The sequence below is a fragment of the Malurus melanocephalus genome, unplaced genomic scaffold, assembly GCF_030028575.1.
Source record: "Malurus melanocephalus ecotype Western Australia unplaced genomic scaffold, MMel_1.1 scaffold_0, whole genome shotgun sequence".
Lineage (NCBI taxonomy): Eukaryota > Metazoa > Chordata > Aves > Passeriformes > Maluridae > Malurus > Malurus melanocephalus.
In genome coordinates this window covers 10139469-10156819 of record NW_026623232.1, presented here as the reverse complement: position 1 = coordinate 10156819, position 17351 = coordinate 10139469, and the positions used below count along the sequence as shown (strand labels likewise).

General features: G+C 37.2%; 1 protein-coding gene across 4 annotated transcripts in view; it reads left to right on the top strand.

Annotated features, from left to right (window-relative positions):
• Nucleotides 1-17351, top strand: part of GALC (galactosylceramidase) — a 65232-nt gene that overhangs the window by 23438 nt on the left and 24443 nt on the right. For 2 of the 4 annotated variants that reach the window (XM_057382930.1, XM_057383012.1), the window contains exons 10-17: nt 22-149; nt 604-693; nt 1978-2067; nt 2409-2553; nt 3026-3206; nt 5494-5657; nt 7255-7331; nt 9085-11703. In XM_057382930.1, coding sequence (XP_057238913.1) covers nt 22-149; nt 604-693; nt 1978-2067; nt 2409-2553; nt 3026-3206; nt 5494-5657; nt 7255-7331; nt 9085-9228 — 1019 coding nt within the window. In that variant the 3' untranslated portion in view covers nt 9229-11703. The other 2 variants (XM_057383091.1, XR_008966445.1) reach the window with 2 other exon arrangements.

Genomic DNA, 17351 nt, shown 5'->3' with positions numbered 1-17351 from the left:
GTATTCTGATTTTTGTCTCAGCACACACCACACAATTTACTCAGCCAGGCTGGTCATACTTGCAAGTGGATGGACACTTAGGAGGAGGTGGCAGTTTTGTAGCTCTGACAGATGGTCTAGGGAACCTTACCATCATCATTGAAACTATGGTATGTGCATCAGCAATTCCAGTGGCCTAGAAAAGTTAAAGGAAATGTTTTGTTACGAAGAACCTGTCCTTGATTTATGGAGTTTGGTATCTGTGAATGTTCTTTGATACTTATGGCTTTGTTAGTGAGTTCCTTAGAGGTCATTTTTTCTATCTGAACTTTGAATACCTAGTTGAGACTTTCTGGAGGCCAATATATATGCCATCTTTATCTTTTTATCACACATTAGCTTTAATTGGATGACACACTTGGGGCAAGTTATATCATATGCTTTCTTAAAATATATATTCAAAATGAAATTATTAAACCAGTGTAATTGCAGTTATTAAGATAGCAGTGAAATGAATTACTGCTTTTTCAATTTCAATTCTATGCTGCATGTTCTTCATGAATGTTGCCATGTGTTGCATCCCTGTAACGTGTGTTTCTTCTGTTATATTTATTTTTTCTTCAGACTCACAATCACTCTAAATGTATCAGGCCCCCATTGCCGAATTTCAGTGTTGTACCTCAGAGAGCAACTTTCTACCTCACAGGGTCATTTGTAAGTAGATCCTGAATTCATTTGATCATCCTTGTAAAATGAATTGCCATTCATAATCAAGTACATGCAAGGCAGTATCACAKGTTAGCAAGAAATTAAGTCTCCAATACTGAAAGCTGTTATATWCCTGGCAAAGTTTTAAGCATTCTGGTTCTGTTTTACTATGAGATACAGTGTCATAACTGAAATTGTAGAATTGCAGCCTCCCAGTCTAGTAATCTGTGWAATTAAGAAGAAATTTCCTAGAATGGAAATGCAACTGAATTTTTCTTTGGAATTTATTCCAAGGCTGGGTGCTCTGACATGCTGACATAGTTTGCCTGGCTAGCATGGCATGGCCTTTGTTGTTATCAGTTCATTTCTAGGGGAGTAGCTGCAGTTGATTTTATGCTGTAGGTTTTGTTGTTGCATCCTGTGAAGAGATATTCTGAGAATCTCCTGGTTGTTGATTTATTTATTCTCTTTTTCGATCTTGCTAAAGTAAATTTTCCTCTGAAATGTGAACAATACTTTCACAGTGTAAACTGGAGGGAGTCATGGCTAGTTGATTCGGATGATTGCTTCTCAGAAGTTGTCAGTATTTACTTTTTTGGAATTTACTTTTTTGATTTTTGGCAGCATTGATTTCCTTTAGGAGGAGATAATTTGGACAATATTTTTGGCAATAAARTGGTTCACTTAGGAAAAGTAGTGGAATGTCAGTTCAGATACACAGCTCCCTTTTGGCAGTGGCTTGTCCATGTGATRACTCTAGGTCACTTAATTTGTTGTTGATGTGGGTAACTGAAAAAATTGTAGAGGTTAGGTGTGATTAAAATCTGTAACTAATATAGTTGATATGCCATAGTATTGCGGAAGTCTGGAGATCTGTAAGCGAAATACATTGCTCAAAAATTATTATCAAAGAGCTAGCAACTAAAGTTCTTATAAAAGAGAAACTAGAAATTATTTCAGTCTATGTACTTCTAGGGAGAGAGCTTGTATCCAAGGGGTACCACTGCTGGTGACAGAGAGACTAAAGTTTGTGTTTGTTTGCAGTGCCTTCTGTCTTTATAAGCAGCATTAGTGCACGATAGGACAATGCCTTATTGATGTATAATCTATGAAAATGTAAGGCACATGTAATGACTAGCTGAATAGAGTGTTGGCCTCTAATGTGATCAACAGCTTTAAAATAACAAAAATTAGATACCCTTGGAGGATTTATATTTCTCAAGTTGAATATTCCAGGTTGTTTATTTTGCAGTTGTTGTGTTTTAAATTGTATGTTGTGTTCCATTGTAGTATATGGTGGAAACCCTGCAAGTGTGGTATTCTAGACTTGATTTTGAATATGGAAACTCCATTCTTTTCCAGAAACTCCATCCTGTAAAGGTAAGCTGGTCAGTTTTAATTACAGTCTCTGCAATTCCAGGTCCATCTTCCCCCCTTGCTGAAACTTCCCAAATTTCACGCTTAAGCTGCATGTTTAGGGTGTGTTTTAGTAAGATGGTTTGACTACAATTTCACGAGCTATATACAAGCTTACATGGAGGTAATAAAGAATTTGGAGAAAAGGAGTTTTCAAAATAGCCCAGAGATATTTAAAAGCTGAGGCGAGATGACAAGGTTTTTGCCTTAAATCAGTGCTTCAGAAGATCTTCTTTACTTCAGGAGCTTGGTATTTTGTAATTTTGTTGTTTAATTTTTGCAGCTTGAGCTTTCTTCAATTCCAGGTATGGAAGGGAAGATTTTCTTTAGATCTAAATGTGGATGAAGTCTACACTTTAACCACACTCAAGACAGGACGGAAATGTCGTTTTCCAGAGCCGCCCCCTCCTCAGCCCTTTCCTTCAAATTACGAAGATGATTTCAATATACGTAAGTCTGAAATCTCTTAGTCAAAAAGTTAATTCACACACAATTATAATTGTGATGTAGAAAGGCAGTAAGTTATGTTATTTGAATCATGAGGTTACATGAGGTAGTCTCAAGTTGTTTTGGTTTTGTTTATTTTTATCCGTTTTTCCAACAACTTCCACCTTAAACTTGCAATGAGGTGTATTTAATTTTATGTCTTAACTGGGTGGTCGCTAGCCTCAATTCTTAATTCAATTGGTGTAGCTCATAACTATAGTGAACTAGTTTTTGGAAGGCAGTTCGGGAAGAAAGTAGTTTACTTTGTTCATGTGTTTGCAGAACTGGTGTCTGCTTAAAAAATTGCGTTTTGGGGACTGCTTTGATAACAGCAGGTCAAAATTCTGGAGAAAAGTTTCAGAGGAAATTTCTGAAAACGAGTACACAGAAGAAAAACAATGTTTTAGAGTTGATGTGTATTTTATTTTCTGAACAGGTAATCCACCTTTCAGTGAAGCCCCAAATTTTGCAGATCAGACAGGTGTATTTGAATACTTTGTAAATGCTTCTGACCCAGGAGATCATGTGTTCACACTCCGCCARGTGGTGGTTCAGCGGCCCATCACTTGGGTTTCTGATGCAGACCAGACCATCAGTGTCATAGGAAATTTTAAGTGGTATGTAAATACTGTTTTCTAGTGATATTTGGGGAAATGTCCTCACCAGTGTGAGTTATGATCAATTAATCTGTCTCAAGCCACATCTCTTGGACAGAAGGCTTTTGCTTTTGCCTTCAGATTCTCTGCAGACATGTAGGAGTGATGATTTAGGGACTTGTAAAAGTCACTGAGCCCTGCTCAGGACCAAAGATCAATTGTGTCTGTCTGAATGACTCTTAAAGGATGGGGAGTCCTTGGTTTGTCCAAGCAACATTTCTTGGTTGCTTAGCCCGCTGCTGCAGTGTCTGAAATTTTTTTTTTTTTTTGCCTTATGACCTGCTGGGCATATTCAAGCTAATTTTTTGGAATAATGGATCTGGAGTATAATAATGGATTTGGCATACTAGAAAGACCAACGTATACCCTGAGTTTCATTATTTCTTAAATTGGACCCAAAAAAAGGATTAATTTTAAATTACRTAATTTTGAGTTCTCTGGTTTCTTTGTTAGAAGTTTGATCAATCTCATAACTCCCAGACTATTTCATTGATAATTCAGTTGTATTTGTTGCAGATTGCCATCTTCTGAGCAGTTCCTAGAATTGTGTGGATTTGATTCCACTGCTACTTAAACCAGTTTTATTTCTGGGTTAAAGTAGCTGAGGTTTACTTCTTTGATAATAGTATGGCTACAATTGCAATTCTTTCTAGGACCTATAAAATTGCTAGGAGCTACAATGATGRTAATTCAGAATCAAGGAACATACTTTAGAATAATGTTTATTTAAAATTAATAAGCATTTGGGAAAGAGCCTGTTAACWAATTGTGCTTTTAGTAGTAATAATAAACTTCATGCTTAAAACTTCCTCTTCTGCTTAGAAGTCTAGCCTAAATTCTTTTGATATGTTCTTTGAAATAGCCATTCTGTCAGGTTTTTTCACTTTGATTAGATCATTGATCTTGCAAGTGCTTTTTCAGAACATTCTTCACACTTCTAACTTCAGTCCTGGAGAAGTGATTGAATCACGTTGCTCCAAAGCCTTGAAGAACACCACTCATACTTGGGGGTTGGTCTTTACTTACATGATGTTCTCTTTTGAAGCCCTCTGTTAAGAGAAATCTCATATTACCCCTATAATCAACTTTCCCTCGYTGAGTAAATATTATTCAGTGATTTCTATAACAGCTACACAGGATGTATTCTTAAATTACTATACTGAGATAAAAGCCTAAAAACTTCCTATTATTTTATTTTGATTCAATTTCTTTCTGAGTCTTCATCTTGTTTTCAGAACCAAACTTACTTCCTGAATATTCAGTTTATTATTCAAGTTTTACTGATTTGTAACTTTACATAATGCTAGTCCTCARTTTCAGGAGCTCAAGTTTGTTTTTGTCATCCTCAGTTTAAGACTCAATTTGTCCCTGGCAGATATTTTCAACAATGAGTGCCTGCTATTGAAATTCTGGGCCAATCTTGCATTAAATTTCTCTATGGGATGATATTTCACTTCAGTCATCAATGGCAATTTATGGTGGTTGAATTTCAGGATTGTTTAGTTGGTTTTAGTTTGTTCTGTTATCCTGATTCTTTTAGTGTTTTTCTCTGATGGTTTTATTGAAATTASCTGTATTCTGAAATGATTACTATTTAATTAATTCTGTACTGCTTGAGTCTCTTTATAATGGCGTAAGGAAAATGTGTGTGAAGTGGGTGTCTCTTGTTTAATACATGGGGAGGCAAGAAAATAATCTTGTTTGTGTAATGAATATGTATTCAAGAATCTGGTACTTCTAATATGATTACATTAAAATGAAAACTTAGGTCATTCTTCCTTTTATGTTAGAGGTGAGAAGAAAAGTTGCTACAATAGATATTACTTGATTCAGTTACCAGCTGAACTGGTGTTGCAGAGAGTCTTTGCACATTTTGTTAATAATTATAGATAATTAGAAACTCCTTAAGTATGTGACCTTGTGGTTGTATCCATATTACAAGTGACTTCAGACACGGGATGTGGTTTTTTAGTTTGAATATCCATTAACAGAGGTAAAGAATGCTTCTGATTTTTATGATTAAGAGTCTTGTAGCACAGCTTTGGGGTGGAGGAAGTTGTRTGAATTTTCTAGGTGCTGCTTGATGGTATTACTTTGCTTTATTCTCCTTTACAGCTGTCATTTCATGCTTAACAGTTCTTTAATGTTAAGCTAGAGTATCATCTCAGGAAAATTAAATTATTTCTGCCTACTTCCTGCTCGAAATAATGAATTCCTTCCTTGTTAAAACACTAAACTTCTCTTACAGGGTAAACATGACAGTCACTTGTGACATCTACATAGAAAAGCCACGTGATGGAGGTGTGTTTATTGCAGGAAGAGTTGACAATGGTGGGATATATGTTCGACGTGCCAAAGGAGTTTTCTTCTGGGTTTTTGCAGATGGCACCTACCGAGTCACTGGTGACTTAGGTAAGCAGCTCTTTGCAAAAGTGGATAATGGCATGTGGACATGTCATTTTGATAACTTATAAAAATGGATAATATTCAGATTTTACGGTTCATTTGTCATCACTATGAATTTAACCGGTTGTGTTCCAGTGATAGCCACTTTCCATATGTGGAGAAAGCATCTGAAGACTACTGGCCCTTTYTCGGGCTCAACTTTCTGGAGTTTTCGTTTTTCCACTGACAAAATCTGTTGTACACTAGCAGATATAAACTATTTTGCTTTTCATAAAAGAAATATTCTGATACAATATTAATTACGAAAAGATTTGATATGTATTCTTAAACTACACATAAAATCCTGATTGAAATGACATGGCTTTTCTWAGCAGTTCAAGTCCCCGTACTTACGTCTACCTAAAGTGATGGTGATTTAGTGGCCTCCTGTTTCCTCCTTTTGTTAGTCTAGTTCAGTGGAGTGAGCACGTTCTACTTGTGATGACATTCATGTCTGTTCATCTCTAGAGCATTTGACAGGCACATGAAAGAACATATGATAATACTTAATCTAAAGTGTATTACTAGATACTTAAGCTAAAAGTTCTTTTCAATTTGCTTTGAAATAGTTGTTTAAATGCATTTGCTGTCACTTCATGAGTATAAATTACAATTTTCAATAGTTTCTGATGAGTCAAATGTAGCTTCTAGATCTATGGTATATCTGCTATTTTTTTTGTGTGCATGTCTGTGTTCCTTTCCAGTTTTGCAATTGACAGGTGGCATAAAGAAGGTGTTACACAGTTTCTCTGAACATGCCAGTGCTCCCTAGGGAAACTTTGCAATATCTTACCTCATAAAAACCTAATTTTCAGCTGTATGGAAGTACATATTTGTGTTTAGGATCGTGTAATTTTTTTATTTGTAATAAAACTTAGCAAAATTATCTGATTAGTTTTTCAGATTGTCAGAAATAATTTTTCCTAGATGAAGTGAGTGGATTTTGATTAACCACTGCATTATTTCAGGCTGAGATTCTTGCTACCCAATATGATAATTTTTTCTGTACAGCTATTTTCAGTCACCTATATATTTTTCTAGAAGGGAGCCTGAATGTTAAATTATGTTGCAGCTAAAATTGTCTACTGAATAACTGAAGACTTGTAGCACTTAATTTAACTTCCCTTCAGGTATCATTCACAACCCATTTTTGCTTTGCTTAAATTTTGAGTAGAGCTAAGTGGCATGGTAGTGTGGTAACTCAAACCCTGTGATTTAAAATAGTTCCAAACAATACATAAATAAGAAGATCTATAGAATAAGCAGAACAATAGCTACGTCCCACTTGGTGAACCCGTACTCAATAGAGTGAATCCTCATCTCTCTTGGCTAAATTGTCAAGACCACTGGAGACTGCAGTGGGAAAACAGTTCTGGCAAATAGGAGAATGCCCTGATACTGCAGGTTTGCATATTAAGCCTTCCATGCTGCAACTGAAATTGGTAAAATGTCAGTCCTGAGCACTTCTGCAAAATAAATATTATTTTCCTTTTGCTGGCTTGGTATTTACCAGTTTGAGCAAAGGGCTGAAGTAACACTTTTCTAACTTAAGCATGTTTTGCAGCTGGACAAGAAGTATTAATGAAAGGACTTTCTGGTGTTCGGGATAATGCATGGCACACACTTACTCTCAACATTCAGGTAAGGATACAGGTGAAAAGGTAGAAAACCAATTTTGAAACTTTCAGTCCTAAATGGTTTAGACGAAACTGTGCTGTTCTATTAATGGTGTACTTGCATTAGTTTACCCTATCTAAAACATAAATAATACTTGTTATTTTAAACCAATATTAAAATACCATACAAGTTATGCTGCCTGTATTTTTAAAGAGATCTTGGGAAACTCTAGAAGTTATAGAAAATAACTGGAAATCTTAATTGAAAGCTGGAGGTTGGAGGGTCAGAGAGGCAATTCTCTTGTTTAATCTGATGGAAAGATGATGGCCTGACTTTCTGTTCTTAAGACAGTCTGTAAACTACTAGAGTAGCCTGTGTTACAAATCTGTGTCCCACCAGTTCCTTTTGCAGGCTAAAGCCTTGTTTGCAGAACTAGTAAAGATGTGAAAAACTGAGATAAACTGTGTTGCTTCGCTACTGTAGTGGAAGAGCATGAGCATTGTGTTACTGTATGAATGGGCTGCAGTTAATGGGATTATTTTCCTTCCCACCCACTCCACCCTTTTTGACCATAGTGACTTGGTGAGGAAAGTAGCCCCAAACTTTAAATATCCCTGTGCACTTCAGTGGGTGAGACATTGGGGTAAGTGCCTGAAGGGCTTTAGGTTCCTCTTCTGAATGCCTAATCCCTTTCCTTTGCAACTGCAATTGGCCTGAAATGTGGGGAAGCTTGAATCCTAGCTGGGGAGATCTACTACTGAAGGTAATTCTTAAAATTATGCAGAGACCCTCATGCTAAAATAGCACTGAGTAATAGAAGCTTTGTCTCTTGTACTATCACATTTATTTTTTGTCTCTTGTACTATCACATTTGGAGACAAAGGGACACTCATACCTAAGTTATTCACTGGAATGGGTGTAGTTTAGTTTTGGTGTTGGTACACCTACATTTATGGCAGCTCTTGCTGTCTGTAACATTGGCCAAGACAGTGGGTTACTGAAGGTGAACATAAATCACTTAAAATAGTGATGCTAATTTTAAAATTACAATGCTTCAAACTTTAATCTGTGCTGTTAAAGTATTTTGCACTAAATATGACTTTGATGTAATGGCTGAAGTGCAGACCTGTATTTAAATAATGCTCACAGTGACTCCTTGAGAGACATTCTTTGCTTTTACCTGTGTCTATAACTGTCTTTCAGATTAAGAAGTACAAGTAAACCGAAGTATTTTTCTAAATACTGTTTAGAGGAGCACAGACAAGATAAATTGTAATTTTTCCTGAAACTGCTGTTAATTTCAACGTCTTGAGGTGGCTTGAGTGATACATGGAAGTTCTCCTGTCTCCTGTTTCTCTTGGCTTAATGATTAAGTTACATCTTCCTTTACTTTCRGCTTCTGCCTAATTCTGCAGAATCAGTGCCAGGAGTATCATATCACCTTAGGAAAGTTGGGCTGTTTGAAAAAGCCTGATACAAGTAGAAGAGGAAAACCAGTTTCCCTTTCAGGTTCTACACTGAGTTAGCAAACCTGTGAGTTGGGGAAGAGGAGCCTTTTATGTATTCACTGTAAAGGCAGTATTTCTGTTTCACAGAGCTGATAGACACCAGAGGATTGTATGCAATATTTAGATGCACCTCTGCATGAAAAATGTGTGAAATGTAGTTGAAAGTTGACTTGACATCTTTCTGCTTTGTCTTGTCTCCCCTGTGAGCAGGCTCAGTGTCTGCACAGACACTGGATTTTACAAAGCTAACATTTTCCTTTTTTTGACAGGGCAATTCYGCCTCAGGACTGTTAAATGGTTATCCGCTCTGGGAGAATGTCACCATTTCTAAACCAAAGAATGGCTGGGCTGCTCTCGGAACTCGTTCGTTTGAGTTTGCGCAGTTTGACAACTTTCACGTTGAAGCTTACTGAGGTGGCTTTGGCATTTGGAGAGCCTGGTTCTCATGTTGCTTTGAATAAGAGCCRAGTCAAACTCATAGGAGGGCTGAGTGCTAAACTGTGATTGATCTGTTGGCAAAGAGTCTGGATTTGGTCCGCATTATTTGTTAAAGATTTACTTGAGTAGATATCAACGTAACTGTAGCGCTGTCCCCCTGTTGCTGTGGGATTTTTCCCTTCAGTTTTTGGGGGTAGATTTTAGTTCAAGATAATGATGAAAACAAATTCTTGGATTTAATTGTCTTTTAATAACATTTTAACTTACCAGCTCACTTCTAAGRTAACTTTAGAAGTTAACAGAAGACAGATGCATCTTAAGCTGCATTTTTTAACACTTCCACTATTATGTCCATTCCTTTCACTGTGAAAAAAAGAATTAAGTGCCAGTAAGTTKTATGAGCCAATGGGCCCCATACTTTTGTAGATCTATCATTCTCTAATTTCATTTAGATAAGGTACCTAGATTTCCTATAGTAAAAAAAAGATGTTTTGTCTGTTTTTTGCTACAGTCTGAGACTAGTCATTACACTACTCCAAGTGCATTTGATTACTTCCTCCAACTTTCATTGCCAGGCCTGAAATATATCCTATTTTCAGTGGAATGCAAATGTGCCTTATGACTGATCAAGCAGTGCAGGATGTGGCTTACTTCTAATCTACCTCCTCTTTCCAATAAAAGACATGGATTAAAAGATACCATAACTTACAGTTTCTTGATGATAATCTCATGGGGTTTTTTTGCATGATGCAAAGAATAAAAACGTTGCATCATGAATATTTTCATGTCAGGTCACATATGGAAACTGTTTTTTTGATCATAGAAACTTGGGTGACCATCTCTTACTTTTGATGGATTTAGAGCTTTGAATAGAAAATAAAGCATAGCARTGATATTTAGTTTATTATATTACTGTGGCGCAGAGGAGATATGGATACTATCACTTCCTGGTATAAAAGAAATTAGGAAAAAAATCAGTCTTTACCCGTAAGAGTTTGCTGTCTGATCTTGTGGTGACAGTGGGTGGACACAGATGGAATTGTTTAGTGTGCCAAGCGGTGGTAATGACACAAGAATGTCTGTTTTTAAACTTTTCCTAGTTATCATAAAGTTCAGAGGATAATTTGAATCCTTGGGAAAGGAGGGATTCTGTTTTGCTGTTGCTTAATTATATTTTTTCCCAGGTTTCTTTGTTATTAAAAAAAATTAATTGAAAATATAATGAGGTACTGAATGGGCTTTTCTTCACACACATTTGCAATTCAGTTGGCTCCAGAATTTTTCTTGTTTGTTGGTCAGTTTGAATGAAGATGATGTCTATTGCCATAATGAAATATGCCTCCTGTGTRCATCTTCTTTTCAATTCACATCCTATTTAACTGACAAGCAAGTTGTTCCACAGACTTGATAGGGCTCTAGTAGCTGTATGAGGCCATTTGTAGCAGGCAACATCTTGAGAAAAAGATATGCAGTGTACTTTGATTTATAGAGATTATTCTTCTGATCCCTTTTATTTTGAAGGATGATTCTAATAATTGTTAACTTCAGTCTTGAAGTTGTCATCTAATATAAAGTTAATGTAATACAAATCATTCCTGGAAAATTTTTATAAACTTTATCTTCCATTTTCATTTTTGGAGAAAAGTTTTTTAATTCCATCTCTAGTGAGTAAAAATTTTTTATCTTTTAGGTATTATATCCTACTTATTCATACTTGCAAATTTCATGCATGCCAGCGACCTTGAGAATGGTTTAAACCATTAAGCTTTAAAACTCTTATAGAAGGCTTCCAAATATTAAGTAACTATTTACTTAAGCAGGTGAAAACTGAAAGGTATTTTTCTGTGTAATTTTCAAGTATGGATCTGTAGCAGATCTGTTCATTACTTGCTTGATTTCCTGAGGAATGTCACTGGTCACTCCACATGCAAAAGAATCTAATTTTAGGTCCTCATATTAAAGTAATATGAGCATAATAAAGTCTGAGTAGATTTATTTTAGCTGTGATGGATTTTTGTAGTTGGATACTTCTTGGAGACTTCYTGGTACCTTCTGTGGCTGCAAGCAGTGTTTGTGTAAGAGTGAGCTCCACAATGATGCAGTTATTCCAAAGGAGCTGTCCATTTTTTCACCTTCTAATGCACTAGTGTAATAAACTACTGCTATATTGTGTACTAAACACAATGTATTTTATCATTGGAAATGTTGATTTCTTTTTTCCTGGTTTTAATTTACAATGTTTGAGGATTAAAGTGTTTTGAATAAGTGATTTAATGGTGACATAATGTTATTCATCTTTATATGTCTGTAATTCTTCACCCTTCAGTGGACTGTAATATGTTTGGCAATAACAAGCTGTCGGGTTTTTCACCGAGGGGTGGATTTATGTTGATTATAAATGCTAATTATTCCAAATGGACAAATAAAACACATAAAAACTCTTTTATTTGTGCAGAATGCTTCTGTAATTGTGTCTCGGTTTTCTCCAGTAAGAAAGCTGACCATTTCTCCATTGTGATTTCTGATAAATATGCTTGGCATTAAATTAATTGGATTGGAAGAATCTAGCCAAATATCTCAAAATCCATATGCATTAGGACTTGTGCAGTTGATAAAATGATCGTCTTAGAGCACTCAATATATATTTTGCTTCTTTCTGTTTTTTCTTTTTTGTTTTGTTTTTAACACTTAGTGAAGGGAGTTGTATTTGAGGATGAGTGATGTAAAATTGCTGATTACTAAGGTCTTGTGAGATGTAGCTGAAAGTGAGTGTAGAAACATGCTGTAAGGATGTACTTCTAAGGTTTAAAGGCTTCTTTGTTTTGAATATCCTTTTGAAACGTGCTTCAAACACACTATTTTTATTTTTTTAAGCTAAACTTTAGGGTTCAACTGTACAAGGAAGGGAGAAATTCCATAGAGCTAGTTATGTTTTCCAGGCCATCATGCCAATAGATACCACTTACCCTTGGAGTATTGCCTTCCGGTAATCAGGTACGTCCTACCATCTACACAAACACTGCATCAAAATTAATTCTGTCTCTGCTGCCCCACCTTTGAGGTTAGACACAAGCAGCTCTTGGGATTTTCAAACTCCTGTAAAACACCAGGACTCCTTTGCTTTAAAATTACGGGAGACTTCTTTTAGGTTACTGGTGTTAGTTCCTTTTGCAGCTGCCTCATTGTAATCACTGTAGCAAAGACTTAATTTCTTTCAGATTTGGTTTTTCCTTATAGAATCAGTTTTATTGCATCRTAGCAGCAGAGTGGTTGTTTTTCCTTAACAGATTTTCATTGGTTTAGCTGGAGTTTCTATTTGGAGTCCATTTTCTGCAGGGGTGTGGGTATTATGAGATTAATCATAATTATAGCTGTCTTTGATGATTTCAGCAGTATTGCCAAAGAGGGAAAGTACTTGGAGACTTTATTATGCTCACTTTGATGTTTTGATCTTTTTGTGTTTTTTTGTTTGTGTTTGTTTTTTTGTTTGTGTTTTGGGCTTTTTGTTTATTTTTAAACCCTTTCAAGTACTATATTCATACAAGTCTAGCACATGCTGGGAGTGGTAGACAGGCAAGTTGTAAAAAAATACAATTTTGAAGACATCTTAGGCTGGTAGCAGGATCATCAGGTAGCTTTTTTAGAAGTCTGAGAGTAGTTTGCATGGAAAAGTTGGCATGAGCAAGTTCCTCTTGCTGTACCCCTTCCATTTATGCTCAAGTGTCACTGTAACAATAAGCGTGTTTCAAACACTCAAAAAGCCCAAAACACCCACTAGTAATTGAGCAGAGGAAAATGTGTGCTGCAGTAGTGCTGCCAAGCTTTCGCTGTGTGCCAAGATTCTCTGCGGTTTTCGTAGTGGCTAAGACAAACAACTGTGAAACTCTGTTTTTCCCCTCAAGGAATTATGTTTGGATAAGGTTRGAAACAGACACAGAACCCAATACCAGTTTTGTCAGGGGCTCCCAGTAACCTTGCACTGAGTGCATTAAMCCTGACTCTTATTTTTGCACACCCCAGGCTAAACCTAGACATCTCTGGAAAGCAGAGATGAAAGTGTCCTACAAATATTTGTTGGAGTGCTGACTTTTTAATTTTTTTAAATGTCTTTTCTGTTGATATCAAGTGTACCTGAGTTTAAAYTTCACTTAGGGCAGGAAAACAGTAATTTTTGGTTTTGCTGTGCTCGCAGATGCATTTCAAACGCAGTACTGTAGCAGAGGGTGGCTCTGTGCAGAATTAACTTGAGGAYATGTAAGAGGAAACCGAACCGGGTGCATAATGTTAGTCTAATGTTTTGCAGCTATGGTTTGGTTTCTTCATGGTATGAGATTGARGAGGTAACACCAAAATGACTTAAAAAAAACCAAAACATCATCGCCAACAAAAAAACCCCAAAACTGCATGCATGTTCCCAAATAGTACAGGAAAAAGCTGAGAACAGTCTGGGTTTAGCTTGGCTKCTTTTTTTTTTCAGTTTCTGCTGGAAAATACAGCCATCTTCCTTGCTACCTTCCATGAACAATGATTTAGTTAAAATGCCTAAAGAGAACACAAGACTTCATTGTTGCTAAAAAAGCAAATGTGGTTTAGCTAATTGCGGGCAATGTTATTTCCCAAGAACACCGGAATCCCAGTGTTCCAGAAAACGTTAGAAAACATGAGAACAAGTTATGCAACTGAAGGGCAKGTCTGCGATGTGTGAATCAGTCCTGCTCCCAGGTGCAGAAAATTCCTTCCTTGTGAGCATAGCAGTGTAGAGCAGTATGAAAAAAGCAAATACTTCTCTGTTACTGCCACCCCACATCCAAGGTTTTGGGATGCTTCATGTCCATTGGCCAATCTGAGATCACATAGGAGTGACTCCATAGCCTTTTAGCTTGATTATATAGTGTTAACAGAGTCATTTGAAAGAGCAGCTGGCAATGGCAGGCAGCAAATCCTATTAAGGATGTCCATATTCCCTTCTGATGTGATTGCTCTTGTAGTGGGAGCAATAAATGGTAGTTTAGGCAGGTTTTGTGCACACAAATGTCTTGGTGCAGAGATCTATAAAGCTTCACTGGGATGCACAACATCTCTGGCATAAGCTGCCTATTTCCTGTTCAGTCTAAGATTCCTGTTTAGTGGTTCAACTTTTTTTTTTTTTTTTTTTTTTTTTTTTTTTTTTTTTTTTTTTTTTTTTTTTTTTCTTGCTGCTCAGCTGGTACTTTATCCTAAATAAATTGGTTTGTCACCATTACAGGAAATACGCTCAGGGCAGGGCAAGCCTGTAGCAGGAGGAGGAGGCTGAGAATATCCTGCTGATCATTCAGCCCATCTCCTTGCTAGATAAATTGAACATTTTTAGGGCCTTCCTTCACTGAGTGCTGAGCCAAAAGCATGGGAGACCTTCCACTTCTCTTTTGTTGGTGGCTATTCTGCTATGGATTTTGAAACAAACGGCATCATTGCTTTTATTTATGATCTGTGTAAGGGGTGCAGAAAGATGATTCAACTTTTCTTCCCAATTCATGATAAAAGCAAGTTTGATAGTGCAGAATGTATCTTGTAGTTATTGAGCTTTAGTATTTACTTGTGGGATGGATTGAGTCCTTCATGAAATACCTGTGATTCTACCTTGAGAGACAAAACACTTGTCTCTCTAATTAGATGAATACTTTCATATATGAACTCGGAACACCCACTTCCCGAGCCAATGGGAGTTTCTCCTATGATGTTACTCTGTGTAGGAGACTAATTTCAAATACCATAGTGAGGAAGATATAAATATTTTTTTCTCAATATTAGTTCTAGTAGATCTTCACAACAAAATTCCAGCCTCCCCCTATYCAAATACATTCTGTGCATACCTTGGTTTCATTCTCCTTTACTGTTTGCATTTTTGAAATTGTGAATATTTAGAAAAATAGGTCACCCTTCTCAATCAAATACTTAGCCACATGAAAGTGCAACAATCTTCATCTTTTGTATAGTTGAATCTTTTTAGCTCTGTATTGCATCTAATTGTATTGCAAGGAAATAAAGCAACATGCTGTGCTTCACAGAGTTGCCTTTCTAGTGGAACCAGTAAAATGGAGATAAGTAAGACAGGTTGTAAATGGCTTTGTTTGATATAGAAACACATAGTGGAATGATGTAAAGCTTASATAGTGTTTTCTCAGAGCTGGATCAGTTCCTGTGTATTTAGCATGACTTAATAAGGAGGAGTGTTAATGCATCTGTAAAAGCCTGAGCCATGAGCTCTCAGAAATGCTCATGTCCAGGCTTCTCCTCTTTTTTCACTGAAAAAAAGTCTTACCTAGCAAAAGAACGGAAAGGTACAAGAGGAAAACGTGACCAAGTCCATTTTTCTATCTGCATYCACCTTTTCTCAGTGGTGTTTTCCTGAAGCTAATGAACACTGCTCACATTATTAGTGACTGYAGCTACTTCTTTTCCTCTGGAGACCTAATTCCCTGTGAAAAGTCTCTCAGTTCTAACCAAAACCAGATAAACAGCAATGCTATTCCAGTTCACTGAGTGTGACTGACACGGTATTTGAAATCACCACTCAGCCCAGACAGTCAGGAGGGGTAGCTCATACTTCAGGCTGCAAAAAAAMCCCACCTCATTACAGCAAGTCTGATCTGTTCTCAGAGAAAAAAAATCTATAGTGGTATCACAAAGATTGGTTTCCGAATGAAAAATTGAGGTTTGACATGAACCTTAGGACTTTTTATCTTTTGTGACAAGTTCGTAAAGCAAAGGGGCCCTTGCAGTCTRTGCTGGGGGCACTAGATGGCAGTGGAAGCATAGCTAAGGAAATAGGTTTCCTGCTGGCTTTGGGGCCAGCTTCTCRGAGACCTGAAAAACAAGGAATGAAGGCAGCTTTACTTGAGAAAAAAGATAAGGCTGAGACTACAGGTGGCCTTCTGTGCACAAAACTCAAGGYTTCCCTCACAAGGAATACTAATTCCTCCTTTAGTAATTTTGCATCTCCTTAAAGCAGATTAACCTCTAAAAACCCAAATGCTTTGTAAAGCATCTATTACCTACAGTGGTATGTCTGGATCAAAGCCATTTAATGAAGAAAAAGCCAATTTCCAATTGCTGCCAGTGGCACAGCTTTTGTGTGAGTCTTGGTAATTTTTAACTCGTGTGTTGAAGCTAAGAAAGGATCTGCAGTGATTATTTTTAGAGTACAATGAGTTGGCTCTTCMCTGCTACAGCCTGTATCCTAAAAGCTTTTGAGATGCCCCAGCCCTGCCTCAGCAGGTTTCCTTGCGAGCAGCGTGTAGCTGTGTGTGCTGTGACACTGCTCGTGCACAGGTGGGATCACAGGGTGAAACCCCACACTCGAGCCAAAAGAATGGTGTGGAGGAGCTTTTTACAGTGTACAGCTGCAGGATGGTTATTTCCCAGCACTTTGAGGTTTTCTGAGGTGTGGGGCTCATGTTTTCTACTTAAGTTTTAAAATATGAAATTGATAGCCTGAGCAGCTGCAAGGAATGGAGACACTGTAAGAAAGAAGCAGCACATTTGGACTGACAGAGGATTTGTCATCTAGTTTTCACTGAGCAAGGCAGTTCAGAGGGGTCTGGAGACAAGGAAAGGCAGCAGCCTTGTAAACATGTGAAGGGGGGACACAGAGCATGTCAGAAACTGGCTGACTTTGGGGTTATCAAGAAACTGATGAAAAGAGAAAGGTCAACAGTGTGAAAGCAGAAAGGGAGGATGGGTTTGGCCATTATGAACTGTCTCACAACAGCATAATCAGAAATATGGGAGAGGTAAATGAGCAGTGATTACTGGGAAAGCAATTCACTCCCTCATGCCAGGTTTTCAAAAGCTTTTTGTGCTGTAGGTTAATAGCCAGCTATTTGCTTTCACTCTGGATTAAGCCCCAGGTTTCCTGAGGTGATGTCCTTCCCTGTCCCTCACAGGCCCCCATGGTCAGGCAACTCAAGTCTGTACATCAGTATGGGCTATCTCRGCTCAGGCTTTCTGACAACACTTTACTCAAGGAAATCCTTAGTTATGGGTTTCCTGTTTTTTTTTTTTTTTCTTTACTCAAGGAAATCCTTAGTTATGGGTTTCCTGTTTTTTTTTTTTTTTT